Source organism: Cladophialophora yegresii (genome assembly GCF_000585515.1).
Source record: "Cladophialophora yegresii CBS 114405 chromosome Unknown aczIN-supercont1.3, whole genome shotgun sequence".
In the NCBI taxonomy this organism is placed as follows: Eukaryota; Fungi; Ascomycota; class Eurotiomycetes; order Chaetothyriales; family Herpotrichiellaceae; genus Cladophialophora; species Cladophialophora yegresii.
Genome location: NW_006913047.1, coordinates 1725301 through 1741743, shown reverse-complemented (window position 1 = coordinate 1741743; position 16443 = coordinate 1725301). Strand labels below are relative to the sequence as shown.

The 16443-nt window shown below is 52.4% G+C and overlaps 5 protein-coding genes across 5 annotated transcripts; 4 read left to right on the top strand and 1 right to left on the bottom strand.

The window, feature by feature from the left end:
• Positions 1–132: 132 nt before the first annotated feature.
• On the bottom strand, positions 133–4010 carry A1O7_04343 (uncharacterized protein; the record flags this gene model as incomplete). The annotated part of the gene is made up of 2 exons (XM_007758354.1): positions 133–373; positions 430–4010. 2 exons carry the CDS (start codon positions 4008–4010, stop codon positions 133–135), a joined length of 3822 nt encoding a protein of 1273 aa, XP_007756544.1.
• Positions 4011–4404: 394 nt separating this feature from the next.
• Positions 4405–6447, top strand: A1O7_04342 (uncharacterized protein; the record flags this gene model as incomplete). The annotated part of the gene is made up of 2 exons (XM_007758353.1): positions 4405–4657; positions 4715–6447. 2 exons carry the CDS (start codon positions 4405–4407, stop codon positions 6445–6447), a joined length of 1986 nt encoding a protein of 661 aa, XP_007756543.1.
• A 1080-nt stretch (positions 6448–7527) lies between these two features.
• A1O7_04341 (carboxylesterase 2) lies at positions 7528–9915 on the top strand (the record flags this gene model as incomplete). Its single annotated transcript, XM_007758352.1, has 10 exons — positions 7528–7733; positions 7793–8126; positions 8182–8256; positions 8303–8387; positions 8439–8506; positions 8568–8800; positions 8857–9184; positions 9242–9374; positions 9437–9651; positions 9742–9915. 10 exons carry the CDS (start codon positions 7528–7530, stop codon positions 9913–9915), a joined length of 1851 nt encoding a protein of 616 aa, XP_007756542.1.
• Positions 9916–10472: 557 nt separating this feature from the next.
• Positions 10473–11980, top strand: A1O7_04340 (uncharacterized protein; the record flags this gene model as incomplete). Its single annotated transcript, XM_007758351.1, has 2 exons — positions 10473–10595; positions 10649–11980. The coding sequence occupies 2 exons, from the start codon at positions 10473–10475 to the stop codon at positions 11978–11980; spliced, it is 1455 nt and encodes a 484-aa protein (XP_007756541.1).
• A 2085-nt stretch (positions 11981–14065) lies between these two features.
• On the top strand, positions 14066–14911 carry A1O7_04339 (uncharacterized protein; the record flags this gene model as incomplete). The annotated part of the gene is made up of 1 exon (XM_007758350.1): positions 14066–14911. One exon carries the CDS (start codon positions 14066–14068, stop codon positions 14909–14911), a length of 846 nt encoding a protein of 281 aa, XP_007756540.1.
• Positions 14912–16443: the final 1532 nt, after the last annotated feature.

The following is a 16443-nucleotide window of genomic DNA, read 5'->3' as shown; positions in this document are numbered from 1 at the left end:
GTCTTGATTCTGATGATTACCGCATCCCAGTCGTAACGTCGTTAATCCTGATTGTAGACTCGACCAGCGCAACGTCTAGACCAAACATGATGATATCCAAGACCGTGCCTCATCCAAAACCGTGTGTGGCGCTCAGACCACCAAAGCACGAAGTCTGGTTCGAGGCTTCGCTTGCCTCGTCCTCAGCAGCTTCAACTCTTCTCCTAGCAATCTCGCTTCTCGCCATTGCTCTTCCATATTGCTCATGCGAATGGCGGCAATGACCATAAACACTCCAGCACGGAATTTCTGCACTGGCTTGAGCTTCACCTCGTACTTCCGCTTATCAAGAGACACGCCCATCTCCCCGAGAATGCGAAGATCGACCTGATTGCTGGAAAGGTTGTCAGTAAAATGTCCAGACACAGAATACGCCTGTTATACACATACCATTCAACCCTCATTGCCTCATTCTGCTCTACCAGGGCTTTGCTCCATGCCAAATCTTTTCTCAATCGCTCTTCCCGACGACACTTGGCTTTTAACCAGATAATCTCCTTGATGAGACCCTTCATCTCCTTGGCGCGAACCTCGTCTTTACTTGACTTGCCCGAGGTGAGCTGTTCGAGCATGTCTTCGTACTTGCTTTGCAAGACCTCAAGCTCGTTCTCAACCATTTCCGCCTTTTTGTTGGCCACACTGCGCTCCTCTCGGAGGCGGCGGAGATGTTGCTTCATTTCGTAGGCTTCACTGTCACGAGTCGAGAGGCGCATGGAGAGATCGTTGACATCTTTCTGCTCCCCCTGCAAGCGCTTGATGTGCGCTTTCAGGTCGCTGATCTGCTTATCCCGCTTGCGGAGTTCTGATGAGGCACGTTGCCTTTCATCCTTGCCGTCATGAAGGCGGTTCAGTTGCTCTTGTAGATCCTCCACCAGGTCGCTTTGCTCTGCTATCTTGGTGCTCAAGGATCCAATTTCAGCAGTTCGCGACCTCAGCTGTGCCTGCAATGTCGCTAACTCCTCCTCGCCTGCGGAAGTTCGACGAGTGGAACGCCTCATATCCCGATTCTCCGAGCTGAGCACCTTGACTTCTGCTTGCGCGTCAACGAGGTCCTGCCTGAGCTTGACCAATTCCTTCGAATGAGATGGCGGTGGCGAGACAGAAGGTGACTTCGATTTGTATTGTGCAAGTCTAGCCTCGTGCAGGTCGCGCTCGAGGTCGTTGACTCTCATCTTCAGATCTCGATTGGCTGCCTTCAAATCTGTTTCTCGTTTTGCTGCCGCCGTTTCCTTTTCCCGCGCTTCAGATAAATCATGCTTAAGGCCAGAGATGTCTGCACCAGGCGAGGTCACCACCTTGGATTGGTTGTCCAGCAAGCCCTCCAGTTCTGCAATACGTGCCTCTAGACGGGAGACCTTATTCTTAGCAGCGAGCAGATCCCTGTCCCTGGTCTCGGAGTTAGAGACCTTTTGATTCCGAAGCGAGTCGATTTCTGTATGGAGCCGGTTTTCTTCGCTGCTGGCACGCTCAAGCTCGGCGTTGATCTCATCCTCAAGGTTCTGATTAGCCTCTTGCAGGCTGTCACGTTCTGAGGTTAGTCTTGCAATGTCTTTCTCGAGCTTGACTTTCAGGCGCTTCAGCTCTCGCTTCTCCTGGTCGACATTAAATGTGTCATCATTGGACTTCTGTTGCGCCTCCTGAACTCTCGCTTCCAATTCGTCGCGCTCCTTTTCATGCATTTCCATAGCAATGTGCGCGTTCTGCAGTTCGCTGCGGAGACTCGAAAGCTCTTCTTGCAGCGACAGCTTCTCTTGCCGCATCTTCTGTATCTGGGCATCGGCATTGCTGGAATACTTTTGTTGCTGCTTCTCGGCGAACTCGTGTTCCTGCTCGATATCTGCTTGCAGCACTTCGATCTCCTCTTCCAGCTCGGCCACCTTTTCTTTGAGGGCAGCTTGTTCACGGATCGAAATGCGCAGTTCCTCCCTAGCATTTTTCAGCTCTAGTCGGCTCTCGTCAGATGCGGTCCGCTTGTTTGCAAGGTCTTGCTGAAGTTCCTCAATCTGCCTGGACAGGACCTTCTCCTCTTGCTGATGACGTTGCTTCTCGCTTTCAAGAGCAGCTTGCAGTTTCATTTCCCTTCCATTCATCGTTCCCTGCGACTCTTGAAGCTTGTCCACGGTGCGTTGGAGACCGCTGGCTCTCTCCTCGGCTCTCTGAGAGGCGGCTTCCAGTGTTCGTTTCTGCGACTCCCATTCTTCAAGGTCGGCGGCGTGGTCGCGTCCCTTTGAATTCACCTCACGGTGCAGTTGGTCGATTTGTTCGTTCAGGTGGTCGAGTTCTTGCTTGTGCTGTGACCGAAGGGCACCATCGTTCTGTGCAGCGCGCTGTTTTTCAACATCAAGAGCGTTCTCGAGCTCTTGAATAGCTTTCCGGGACTGGGCGAGACCTTTCTGCAAGTCGGCAGACTCTTTGGTCAGAGCATCATGGCGGGTCTGAAGAAGATCCTTCTCGTCGCTCTTGATTTGCAGTTCCCGTTGGACAGTCTCGAGCTGTTTCGTCATGTTCATCAGTTTTCGTTCAAAGGTGTCGCGTTGCTGCTGTGATAGCTCGAGGTCTTGTTGCCATTTGCGGTGGTCGGACGCCCCTTCTCGTTCGAGGTCCCGTACCCTTTCTCGCAGGTGCCGCTCTGATTCCGATTTCTGGGAAAGTTCGGCCTTGAGCAAACCATGTCGCTCCTGCAGTTCTTGGAGATCGTCCTCGAGCTTGTTCGCCTTACCCTCCAGCTGTCTGCTTAACCCTTTGGTCGTGTAAGACTTGTTAGCCATCTCATCCCGAAGCTCGTCCAAATCTTTCTCGGCCTTGCGCTTTCCGTCCAATGCATCTTCCTGGGCCTCCTTTGCATCTTGCGCCTCGGACTTTACACGCTCCAAGCTCTGCTTGAGCTCTTCAATTTCTTCCCTGGCCGATTCCAGCTCTTCTTCAACCTCAGCAGCAGCAGTGGACTCCTTGCTGGCCTTTGCTTTGAAAGCATCAATTTGGTCCTCCCGATCATCTATTGCTCGGTCCTTCTCTCGAAGGTCGGCCTGCAGATCCTCTATCTCATCCCTTAGCTTCTTGATGGTCGATTGCTCTTGGTCTTCGGCACGATCTTTCTGGCTTTCCAACTGTTGGATCTGTTTGTCTTTCGCTTTAACGTCGGCGCGTAGACTTTCCAACTCGATTCGAATGCTTTCGTCCACCTGCTTCCGTCTGATTCGTTCTTTGAATTCTTCAAGTTGTAATCGGTAGACTTCCGCGTCTTTTTCAGCTTGAGCAATATGTTTCTTGAACTTGTGTAACTCCCTCTGCATTGTGATCTTGTTGACCTTCAAGTCTGTGTTTTCTCTGAGCGCAGCGTGGTTGAATTCAGTCCCTCGCTTGGACAGTGCCTCTTCCAGGAAGTGTATCTTCATCTTCAAGCCGAAGTTTTCCTTTTCGATCTTGTCGATAATGCTTTCCTGCTCTCGCAATGTCATCATGTTCCCGTCATTAACAAGCCCAGCCGCATCGCGTCCGGGAAGTTGAGCGAGTGGCGTACTATGAGCACTGCTGCTAATTTGTTGAGGCATGGGGGTGTTGTCCAGTGCGTTTCCTGCTGAGCTTGTGGTGTGTTCACTGGCAAGATGCGAGAGGTCACTGAGTCTCGCTCCCGGGGTCCGACCGTCTCTGAGATACGAAGGCGTGGCACTAGGCTTCCTGCTAGAAAGGCGGCGAGCCATATTCTTCTTGGTAGCACTCTGCATGAGTGGTGTGAATTCAGCTCGAGCTGGATTGCCGTTTGGCACCAGGCGCAGAGGATCCCGCAGACCAAGCCGCGGGGTCTTGAGACTGGCACCTTGGTTCTTGATGTTCTTCATCTGGCTGAGCAAGTCGTGATTCCCATTGGGGACGTGGAAGGACTTCTCCGGCGACATATCGCCCAGACGGTCGAAGCGGTCGCTAACGTGGGAGGCATCGGTCGCGTGCGGTGTATTGATGTAGTTCTCCATGGTGTACGAAAAGTCGAGATACTGTAGCAAACACTCAAAGGTTGGACCTGCACCAAGCAATATCAAATCCAACACGTAAACATATTGTTGTACCACAAGCTTGCACAAGTCAAATACACGAGACATTCGAAGGCTCAATGTTGTTGTTTAGTCGAAAGGGGAATGGTCAAGTCGAGGCTTGGCAGTTCTAGCATTTATGCACTAAACCGTACAAGGCCTGGTGAGCTGCTTCTCCGGCCTACGTCACTCTGGCGGATAAGGCTGAATCAATAAGGCTGAATCTTCCGAGGCTCCGCACCCACCAAAAAGGCTCTGTGTTGCGCGCTCCTCAATCAATTTCATTTCCTCCTCCGTCGCCTGCCGTTCGTCAAACAACCTCTCGTCCAACATCACAATGCCGCCAACCGAGGAAGATGTTGCGTGGTTTCGCTCGACTTTTCACCCCATACCGAGGCCTACCTTACCGGACGACTGTATCGAATACTCGCTCTACATCATATCGCCATCATATGACGTGGGCGGCGACTCTGACCTACGAGGACGGTTGCGAGACGTGCAAAAATACGCCACTGAGCTACAACGCCAACACCTGAGAGACTACATTTGGCAGCGGCAGAAGTTCATGCTTGAGCTTCAAAAAGAGGATGGTGAGGTCTGTACCGTTATGACAAGGACAGTCGCGAATAGACTAACGCCCTCTTTAGGACTGAGCTTTTTGCGTGGACAGACAGAATATGGCGACTCAGTGGAAGATGAATGGGTCATTGTCTGGTTGTTGCGTGAATTGACCATCAAGTTCCCCGATCTATGGGTTAAAGTCACGGACAGCGATGGCGAGTTCTTGCTGATCGAGGCATCTGGCACTCTGCCGTCGTGGCTCGAGCCGGACGTGGCAGAAAATCGCGTCTGGATCAACAATGGCCAGCTCAAGATCATCAAGCCAGCAGCTGCGGCACGAAGTTCGAAGCGGACGGAAGAGAAATTGACCCTCGAACAGGCCCGCGGCATCATCTTGTCGGAACCCAGAAGAATAATGCACTCGATCAGCATCGAGGAAGAGGCCTTTTTCAGAACTCGAAACTATCCGGCACAGATCGCGCAGAATACGCACCACGCCATGATCACAGTACCCCGGAAGATTGCATATCTGCTTCATCAAAAGCCCGCGTACATTGCGCCGGCCGTTGAAGCCTTCTATCTCAGAGACCCGATCGCTCTCAAGCCGCTTCTCAAGCCGCTACAAAGCAAGGAGAACGAGGACACGATGGCTTTTCCCCCTCAGGACTTTGTTACTGTCAGTGTCAAATTCCCACGCGTGGCATATGCGCAGATCAAGTCCCAGGATTTTCCACCACCCGCAGTTTTCGCAGGCAAACTGCCATTGAAAACTGATACAAAGGCCTACGCCGCCGCTGAGACGGGTATGAAAGTCACCTGCGGCTTTGAAATGTTGGTCACAGATTCTCATCACCAAGACCGACCAGAGATACGCGAGATGAAATTGGTTCTTGACGATATCGCATCCGGCGATGAACCCTTGCCATTAGACGAAGAAATTGAGACATGGGAAGAGCGAGAAGACGATGAAAAGTGGCTAGATATCAACTTCGAAGATCTGGACAATGAGCTAGGAGGTCGAAAGGGCCAATCTGACACGAAGGGCAAGAAGCCTAGTTTTGGTGACAAGGCAGCACAAGAAAACCTCCAGAGGATCGTGAAGCAGTTTGAGGAGTTTTTGAACGATGATAAGGCTGGTATGGGCGGCGCAGGCCTGGATGATAGCGATCTCGACGATGACGATGACGACCTTGATGAGGACGACGAAGGAGAGGACAAAGAAGCCAGTTTTGGCGAAGACGAGTTCACCAAAATGATGCAAGAAATGATGGGGATACCGCCCGAAGTGATGCAGGAAATCATGCTGGGGAAATTAGGCCCCGGTGCTGAGGATCCCGCGGTACGGTCGGGATTGCGTCCCATGCCTGAAGGAAAAGAAACAAACGTGGTGAAAGTGGAAGAGGACGAAGAGGAAGACGAGAATATCCAGACGTTCATGAAGCAAATCGGAGCTGAGCTGACAGGGCATGACGCTCTGAATTTAGGCTCTTCTGAGACGCCCACTGGGAAGCAGAAGGCGATCGCACACTCGAAATCACAAGTGGGAGGAGACCGAGTCGCAGCTACCGATGAAGAGTACGAACTCTCGTCAGACGACGACATCGACAACGAGATAGACATCGATCTGGCTAGAAATTTGCTAGAGAGTCTCAAGGCCCAGGCTGGCAAAGCTGGACCTGGTGGAAACCTCATGGGCTTGATGGGGCTGAAGATGCCCCGAGACGAGGCTGACAGCGACGAGGATGATGATGGTCAGCCAGGGCCAAGTGGAGTACGGACAATGGCGGAAGGGTTGCCCAGGGTTGAGGAATTGGACTGAAAAAGCCATAGAGTCACGAAGGCAAGGCAATAACCACCACTTTTCTCAGGGTTGAGGAAGCATATCTCTACACAAGTGTTTATGAGCTGCTTTAAGCACGAGCCTAATAAGGTGCGCTGGATATTGGAAGCCTACCTAGTTATTCATACTCAAGGTAAAGGGGTTCAGAGTCCATCTTCCGGCCATCTGGCGGCTACAGTGTTAGGAGATTGAGAAGATCTCGCATAATTCGAGCTCGACAATGTGAGCATGGCATACCTTGGACGTGGGTACAGTCTGTAAGCGAGCGAGGCGAGGGTGGTGAGGGGACGGTGTAACTGTCTTGGCGTCAGTATGTGGTCACGCGTGGAACCACGTGATGATGGTTGGTATCGGTAACGAAGTGGAGGCCGCTGGGCAGATCTGGCGAGGAGCCGAGATGGGAGATAATTAGGCAGGCACGTGGCAAGCTTCATAAGCTCAACCTTGGCGCTTACTTTGTTCTTCTTAACGATCTTTGTTCGTTGCTGACTTCGTTTTTGGACTTCCTTCTCACTTTCGAAAGGCTCCTTTCTACTGCTCGTCATGACTCAAACAGTCTTCTTGAGCCTGTACACAAATTGGCTGTGCCCTGTCCGAGCCGTGTACCGGCCTGCACCGGCTTCTCGGCACCTGCGGACTTCGATGCTACCCCTCTCCTTTCTAGGTCTCCGGACAGGCTAAATAACCTGACACCTGCAGGTAGGCAAAGTTGGAAGACGGACTTGGTGACGTAGATCCGACGAACACACGACTGGCTACTTACCAGTCCCGTCCCCAGATTCTCTCTGCATGCATGCGCCATTCACATGACAGGTCGATTCAATTGCCGGAGAGGCTTTGGACGCCTTCCCCTCTCTCAAGGCGACAGACTCGGGCAAACGGCATATTTCTACACTGTATCCACGATGATTCGGAGTAGCGATAACGGCAGCGTCGGTACCGGGCTCCTTGCGGACCCCGCCGTAGCGTCTAGAAAAGCTGAGGGAAGTCAGCGTAAGGATGTCGAGCTTCGTCGAAGCATTTCTTGGATGCGTCTGAAGTCCTCAAGACAAAGCCACAATGCTTGTCGGAACTCTTTTTCAGAGCATTTTCGTTTTGTTGGCCTGTGAAGCTTTGACCGGCCAAGCCTACAATCCCAGGCCCTACTTGAAAGCATTGGAAGCTCGCCAGAGCGCCAGTTCAGGATCTCCCTTGCGTATTGATCTTGGCTATGAGATATATGAAGGCACCTCCAATAGTACATCTGGAGTGAATATTTGGAGAGGGTAAAAGTTCTCATCTGGTTTCGAGTCATCTTGTACGTTAGAGCTGACGGAATACTCAGAATCCGTTTTGCGGCACCCCCAACGGGCTCCAATCGATGGCAAGCGCCCCAGCCCCCAGAACAGAATCGTTCCTCGGCCATCAATGCTAGCTCATTCGCCCCAATATGTCCGCAGGGTCCTGATGCCTCTTACTCTGTCCACTCGGTCAATCAGACTGGCGCGGACGAGGACTGTCTGTTCTTGAACGTCTATGCACCTGCGAACGCATCTTCCCTTCCGGTCCTTGTTTGGATACACGGAGGAGGCTACGGTGGCGGAAACGGACGACAGGACCTCTCCGCAATCATTAACGCCAACAACAACAGTTTTATTGGAGTTGCTATCCAATATCGGGTTTGGCCTCCTCTCCTTGTCACTGGTTGTGGACATCATTCTCATTCGCGCCCAGCTCGCTGCACTAGGATTTCTTTCCTCAGACGAAGTCTTCCGATATGGGGTAGTTAATGCTGGTCTCCTTGATCAGGTGAAGTCTCACTAGATATTGGCCATCATTTGCTTACCATCTGTAGCATTTCGCTTTGCAATGGGTACAATCGTACATCAGCCTTTTTGGCGGCAATGCTTCTCAGGTCACCATCTCTGGCGAAAGCGCTGGTACTACTCCATATGCCCAGAATCGCTCTTTTCCCTAGCTGATCTCCATAGGCGGCGGCTCGGTCATGCTACAGGACATGGCGTATGGTGGGAGCTTGGGGACTTCGCTTTTCGTCAACGTGAGTTTTTGCACCGACAGGATCTGGTCAAGGCCTTCTCTTACCCCAGATTTGGGTCTAGACTATCGCCGCATCGCCCTACCTCCCCATGCAATACGGCTACAAAGACTGGATTCCTTCCCAGGCTTACTATGCCTTTGCAACTGCAGCTGGCTGTCCCCCTGGCCTCCCATATGGTGCTCAGCCGCAGACCATCTTCGAATGCTTGGTAAGCAAGGATACAGACACGTTGATAAATGCCAGCGCCACAATGTCACAATCCGGAAACTATGGGACGTGGGCATTCCTGCCGGTGTACGTTAGCACTTCTCCAGCCCCTCGCTGATTCTTTCACTGACCACGTGGACCAGCACCGACGGCGTCTTCATCCAAGATCTACCCAGCCGGCAGCTCTTGCGCAGAAAGGTGAACGGACTAAACGCGCTGGTTGGCAACAATGCCAATGAAGGACCATCCTTCACTCCGCAGAACGTTACCACAGAGGAAGACCTTGTTGCTTGGTTGCAACTGACATTTCCTCTTTTTACAAACGATGACATCGCGAAAGTCCTACTATACTATCCTAGTTCGAACGACTCGACGGATACAGCCGCGCCTCTATATGGGACGTCTGGGGAGTCTGGCGCGTCAGCGCTGAACCAAAGCTCGGTCGGAACGGGACAGCAACAAAGAGCAGATGTGCGTTGTCCGTCGAGTGCGTGTGATCGGGGCGCCCGAGGCTGACTTGGCCTGCAGAACATCTACGCCGAGACGACCTTCGTGTGCCCTTCTTATTGGATGGTGATGGCCTATAACGACCTTGGAAGAACATCCTACAAATACCAGTTTTCGGTCCCGCCGGCTTTGCATGGTGCGGATGTCAGCGGATGTGCGTGGCTCCTTCCCCTCAGAAGTTGTGGTGCCTCTGGTTACTAATATCAGAAATGTCAGACTTCGGTCCAGCCGCCCGAAACATCGGGCCGGACCTGGCCCTGGCATTCCGGCAAATCTGGGGTAATTTCATCACGAAGAACAACCCCAGTATTCCATCCAACGTCGCCGTCGGAGCTTCCGCCGCGAATTCGTCAACTTCAACAACGGCAAACCCGGTGACCGACTGGCCCCAATTTAGCATGTATGCGCCATATCAGATCAATTTGAACCAGGTGAGTAGTACTGCCACTTGCCTTGGCAAGCACACGTTCAATCCTTCTTCTATGCCCGGGCCCCATAGCTAATGCCATATGGTACTTCAGACTGGAGGAACACCCTTCTCGGCGAACATCACGCAAATCGGTCATAACATCACGGAGTTTGGTAGTCCTGGCCTACTCAACGATATCGCCCTCGTAGATGCTTGGACCTGGGAGGCCGGCAGGGGCTACAGGTGCGAGTTCTGGAGGAGTATGGGAGCTATTGTGCCCGAGTAAGTGGTGCGAGCACGTCGAGGACCGAGTGTCATGGGCACAGTCATACGCGATGGTGCTCAGGTTAGGCAGCCGCTATTCAACGAATCCATGATGTAGAGATCTCATGTTTTCTGCTGAGCGAGGAGTCGTTCTGGCTTTATGGATCATCGGGTCTCAAAATGCTGGGCAAGAGTTCGGGTGCACACGCGATAGTGAGCATAGAATCTCCACGGCAAACTGGCGTTTGCATGATGCAGCTCGGGAGACCTTCCCCCTCGGAAGACTTTCCTCGTGTAGGTGGGGGTGGTGAATTGAGCGGCGCCTGAATTGCGGCTTCCGTCGCATCAAGTCGCACTCACCCAAGCCTCTCACCATGCAGGTGTCACTCAACTATTCGACTTGCGCAGCTTCGCGTGCCTGCTCTTCGGCGGTCAAAGAGGTTCGTCTCTGCTCACGGTTTGCTTGCCGGGGGAGCTCAATCGTCGATCTGGCCGTGTCATGGTCAACGTCTTCCCCCGCATGGATCCCTCAAAGTCTAGCTGATTGATGCCGCGAACGTGATGTCTCTTCAAGTGAACATGGGCTCGCTTCACCCTCCTCGAAACGTCCTGCAGATCACAAAAGCGGCACAGGACTACGAATATGACGCCCAGATACCTTTACGATACTGGCTCCGGTCCGCCCAAGCAATGCTACAAGAGGTGGGCAGCACAGGTCTCACAAGTCTTACACTCGGCACTGACTTGTTGCGCAGGCACAGGTGTATATTCGCGAAGGCGACGAAGAGACAACGTATCTCCTGCTCTTCCGCCACGCACATTTGATTCTTTCTCAGTTGCCGGCCCACCCGCAGGCCAGAGACAAAACAAACAAGCTGCTGCTGAAACAAGCCGAGAGGGAGGTGAACCAAAACTTTAAAGTCCTCGACTTGCTGAAGCCTCGGATCAACGAGAGGTACGAGCGCTATGTCAAGCTCATCAAAGAACGAGAGGCAAGAAGAACTGCACAGACCCGATACCAGCATACAGATGAACCTCAAAGTCCCCAACCGGCACCCGAACAAAGAATCCGAAGACTTCAAGCACACGAAAACAAAGAGCTCGCTGTCCAGATAGCCCAGAAAGAAATCTCTAGGAGAGCTGCGAATCGGAAAGCTGGCCAGGCCTTGGGCCACGACGGGGATGACCTGTCTCAGAGACTGCAGGAAATTCGGGCTCGAGTTGAGGGGAGGACTTCGTTTAGTGCTCGGGATGGTGCTGATGTGCAGTCACCAGCGAGGCCTGCCACGTATAACTACCCGAGCATTCCTGCTCATCAAGCGCAGCAGGCACAAGGATTTCATACTTCGCCTCTCGGAGCTCAGAGGGATGTTGCTGGTGTTCCGCCGGCGTTGCCTCCGAAACCGAGTAGCAGTGCTGGTGCACTTCCGCGTCGGCCCGAAAAAGTACCAGAGCCAACAACTACGAGGATACAGACACCTGAGCCTTCACACATCTTTGCTCCAGCAGCGTACCTGGAAAATGGCACGCCACTGCGTACCATCTTCCTCCCACCCACATTGCGGATGACATTCTTGCGATTGGCGTACAAGAACACGCTGGCCAACTTGGAAACATGCGGGTTCTTGGCGGGCACTCTCATTGCCAATGCCTTCTTCATCAGTAGGCTCATCATTCCATCGCAAACGGCTACCTCGGATACGTGCGAAATGACCAATGAGTCGCAGCTTTTTGATTATGTGGATTCGGAGGACCTCATGATTCTTGGTTGGATTCACACCCACCCGACTCAAACCTGTTTCATGAGCAGCAGAGACCTGCATACTCATGCTGGGTATCAGGTAATGCTGGCGGAGAGCATCGCCATCGTCTGCGCACCCAGCAAGGGCGACACTACACATGGTGGCGATTGGGGAGCGTATCGGCTGACAGATCCTCCTGGCAAGAAAGCGATCCTCAGCTGCGAGCGGCCCGGATTATTTCATCCCCATGACGCGGACAATATCTACACCGACGCGCTTCGGCCGGGACACGTGGTGGAGGCGAAAGGAATGGAGTTTGAAGTGGTGGACCTTCGAGATAAATAGTCCCAGTAAGGGCTTGAAGGAAAGAATAATGCCCATGAGATCTCGCCACAAAAGGATGGTGCGGGTCAGACCCAAGAGCGATGTCTCAGTAAGGATTTCCTAGCGATTACTGCGGACAATAAGCAGTACGTACGTTAGGCAGTACGCAGCACTGTATACTTCTTCCGCAACTGGACCAGCAGGGTGCTCAGAATTATACCTTTTGCTACTTAGACAGTACTTTGGGCCCTCGGACAAGATGTGATGCTGTTTCAAGCAGAACTCTTACGACACAGTAAAGACACGAAGCTGGTACTGGAAGGGTATGCTAGCACCATCTTCTTGGGAGCTTCTTCCTGATCAAATTGATATGTACGGAGTATCATCGGAAATGCTGCAATCTACCCAGGCAGGCTGATTCTGATGTGCACATGTCTGGCTCACATATCTCGAAGATGCACATGCGGTCTTCGGTACAAAGGAGGCAGAGAAATCAGCCTGCATGCACTGCCTCGCAGCCACAGAACGCCATCCGACCAGGGAGCCAGGATCCCAGGTCCACACCAAGGCGTCAGAATTCCGTCCCGATCGGGGGCAATGCTGAATCGGACGCAATGACAGCAGACGCCGCGAATTGTCGGGTGCTCTTGCTGTGCAAAAATTGTGAAGCAAACGACCTGTCTCGCTGTGCTTCTAGCCAAAAGCCCTCGGCACCATTGGGTAAGCCACCAAGCAGCCCTCCAAGCCGGGTGTATCAGAGTGTGGACTTGACCCACATACGAGCAAATCAGGGCGCGGGATGTCATGCAAGGTCCTGGGGCACCAATGCAGGAACGGTGCATTTGGAGCCTCGGCAGGACGCTGATCCTAGGAACATGGCGGAAAGAGCTTTTACCCAGAGCAACGGCAGAGGTTCGCAGTCCATCCCTGCGTCAGTGGCCACGATAGAATCATGAGTCCGTGCAACGAGCTGGTGCACAAGTAATACTGTGTACACAGTAGCCATTCCCTGGTCCCTTCACCCTGTGTAACCGATATTGACCTGAGTCAAAAATAGCATTAAGCATTGAGGCTTCAGTCCACTTGCGTGAATTGCGAAGATAGGCGTCGGCGGCCGATAAAGAGCAGATTGCTTGTGGCAGAGAAGGTGGGCCGAGACTGTGCCTGGCTAAAAGAACAAGAAGAACGCTTAAAACCGCCTCTAGGCCTGAAAGCGCTTGGCGGTTTTGGGTCTCCTCCCCAATTCGATCATGGGCGTTTGACAGGCAATTTCCGAGCGGAGCTTCTGCCACCAAAACTCAGCTGTCGCGTTGTCATTTTGAGGCCCCACCAAGCACGATTCTCAAGACACTTTATCCTTGCGCACACGTTCACGGACCAATTGTAACAACAAGCCGGGTGCCTAGCGTCTCCTGCGGCCGTGCTCCCTTCACGCAGCTTCCCATCCCACAGTCTTGTGACTTCTTCCAGTTCCTTCTCACCACACATTCCTTTGCCCGTCACCAGCAACAACTTTCACCACATCGCCATCGAGGCACCTACACATAGACAACGCATTGATTTCTCGACAAGTCGACATTTGGGGTCACGTCTCAGCCAAGGCTACCTTCTCACACTCGTTAAGCCATCATTGCTGCTTCGGTCCAGAACTCAGGGGCGTCTGTGTATCAGGTCTGAAACACGAGCTGCATTCCCTAGCCAACACATCACTCGACCTTTCCAAACGTATCCAGACCAGAACTCAGGGACTTCCTTCCAACCCTCTATGTATAATCCGGGGTCTGGCTGTGAAAGGTGAACAAAAGAGCAGGCGGAAAATAGCAGTGCGGGTCACTGCTGTGAGGGACAACAAAGGAGCACCACAAACAACCTGCAAAAGGCGCATCCAAGGTCGAATGGTTACACGAACTGTCACACGCCTGACCTGACAGAACAGTGCACAACATTCCTCGTCAACTTCTTGACTGAAATCTTCATCAGCAGATCTGAGATCGGCTACCGTCACTCACTTGATCCTCAAACGAATTCCAAGTCGCGCCTTTGTCGAGACTTGACTTTTACCTGACTTTCTACTTGTTTCGAGGAAGCAAACATCACATCCAAAAAATGACTAGGTCGATACTACGCGCCGTCGCCCTGACTTCCGCTGTCGCTCTTCTTGCCTCGCCGGTGGCTGCACAGGACGATTCAGGATCCACTGCGACGGGTGCACCCAAGGCCATTACAACATTGGGCTGCTACAACCACCCCGACCCTCTGACAGTTCAAGGAAATTACGACTTTCAAAGTTCAGGATACTGCCAGACACAATGTACGGAACTGAACAAGCCTGTCATGGCCATCACAGGAGGCTCGACCTGCTATTGTGGCGATGAAATACCTGCTTTGGACCAAGAGGTTGATGGAGATAAATGCAACACCGTGTGCGCTGGCTACGGGTTATCAACCTGCGGTGGGATTGGGTACTGGCAGGTCTATCTGACCGGATTGACTGGAGACGTCGAGACAGCCCCCAACAGCACATCGAGTACCAGCTCATCTTCGCCCCAAGGTACCGCGGGTTCTGGCTCAACCAGCACTCAGCCCGCGGTTGTAACTCAGCCTGGTCAGACGGTCGTGGTAACTCAGTCTGCAGCAGCTCTTGCCAACCAAGATAAGCAGTCCGGTGGCTCTAACAAGGTCGCCATTGCGGTGGGAGTTGTCGTCGGTGTTGTTGGTCTTGCCGGCATCGTAGGCGGCGTTCTGCTGTACTTGAGACACAAGCGAAATCGCGAGATCGAAGAAGAGCACCGTCGTAATGCGGCTGTGAGCTCCTTCATCGGCACCGCGGCGTCGGACAAGTCCTCGACTGACCAACGACTCGACCCATCCATCTACTCACATGCCCGACAGAGCATTGGCAGCATTGCTGATGAGAGGGACTTTACAAGAAGGATATTGCAGGTATGTTGAGCGAAAATGCCGTTGGAACATGACTAACTTTGATCCCAGGTGCGGAATCCGGATCGAGATTCCAAGCAATCGACCATGGCCTAGTGACATGCTGTGCTTCAACCACGTCGTTCTTTACGCAACCACGCACGCATGTTGCGTTCGGTCTTCTGTACTAGCTGATTCTCGAGGCCTTCAACCCAAGTCGATATTGCTGGCCACCTTCGCTGGAACCTCCACCACCCATACTTACGACTCCACACTACGATTTAGACTCGACCTCTCGACTTCCACCTCGCTTTCCCCATTTCAGCAACAATCGAAATGATGACGATCCTTTCCTGTTCTTACTCTCCTTTACTACCCGTTCTTAGAATTCACGACCATGTTCTCGGTGGTCAAGGCATAGCTCGGGCGTTGATGGTCTATGCGAGCGTTGGAAAGCTACGATGCGCGGATGGTGGCGATGCTAGGCGCAAGTATAGAGCGGAGGAGGCTGGCTCTCGAGAGGAGCACCTAGGTGAACTGATTATCACGCTGGCCAGTGATGAAGTACAAGGGACGCCGACATTATCATGAAGGAAGATGACCACGATATCTGCCCTCTAATATCGACGCAGGAGCTGCCAGCACACGAATCGGCTCCCGCCCAGAGAACCAAAGCATCTTACCCTGCTGGATAATGTCTGATAGGAAGGAAGGGAGAAACCTTGAGGGAAGTTGGATGAAGAATGGCCTGACTGACCTACCTGAAGTCTCACAATCGACTGGAGCCAGTTTGCGACAAATCTTGACCTTTGATCTTGAGGAGTTTTCTTGTGTAACACAACCGACCGGCCATAGCAAGCAGGGGCAGGTGGCATAGGCATAGCATAGCAGGTCTCATGAGATTTCAGGCTAGCTATGGCTGTGTCCATGTCTATGTATGTAGATCAAGTTGGCGTGCGATGTCGCCGCCGACTGCTGTACCACTACAACACACTACAGTACATCATGCCAGCACGTTTCATATCATACCACAAGGTATTATATCATATCATATGCCACGGCATGTCACACCGTATTATAGTAATCGTTCCACGCCGCCCCCTATAATAGCACACAAACGGTACGGTATACTGCTTACTGTACTCTTATGCCACGGCGTACAGAGTAAGTGCTACAGTACCTAGGCCTATAGCCATGCGGCTGAATGTGCACGCCCATGCCTATGTCGACGTACGTACATGTAGATACAGTTGGCGCGCGCGACCTCGCCGCCGACTACTGTACCACCAATTACAAACCGCAATACGGAGTACACTACGCTACAATACACGATAATTATCACGACGTATCATACCTGTTAGATCACACCATATTATAGCCTTGCAGCGGTTTTCACGCAGTCAAGCAGTCAAGAGAAGGGATTCGATATCTACAAGTTGTTCATTTGTTAGTTCAGAAGCCAGTTATACCTATGGATGTATGGATGTATGGATGTATGGATGTATGGATGTATGGATGTATGGATGTATGGATGTATGGATGTATGGATGTATGGATGTATGGAT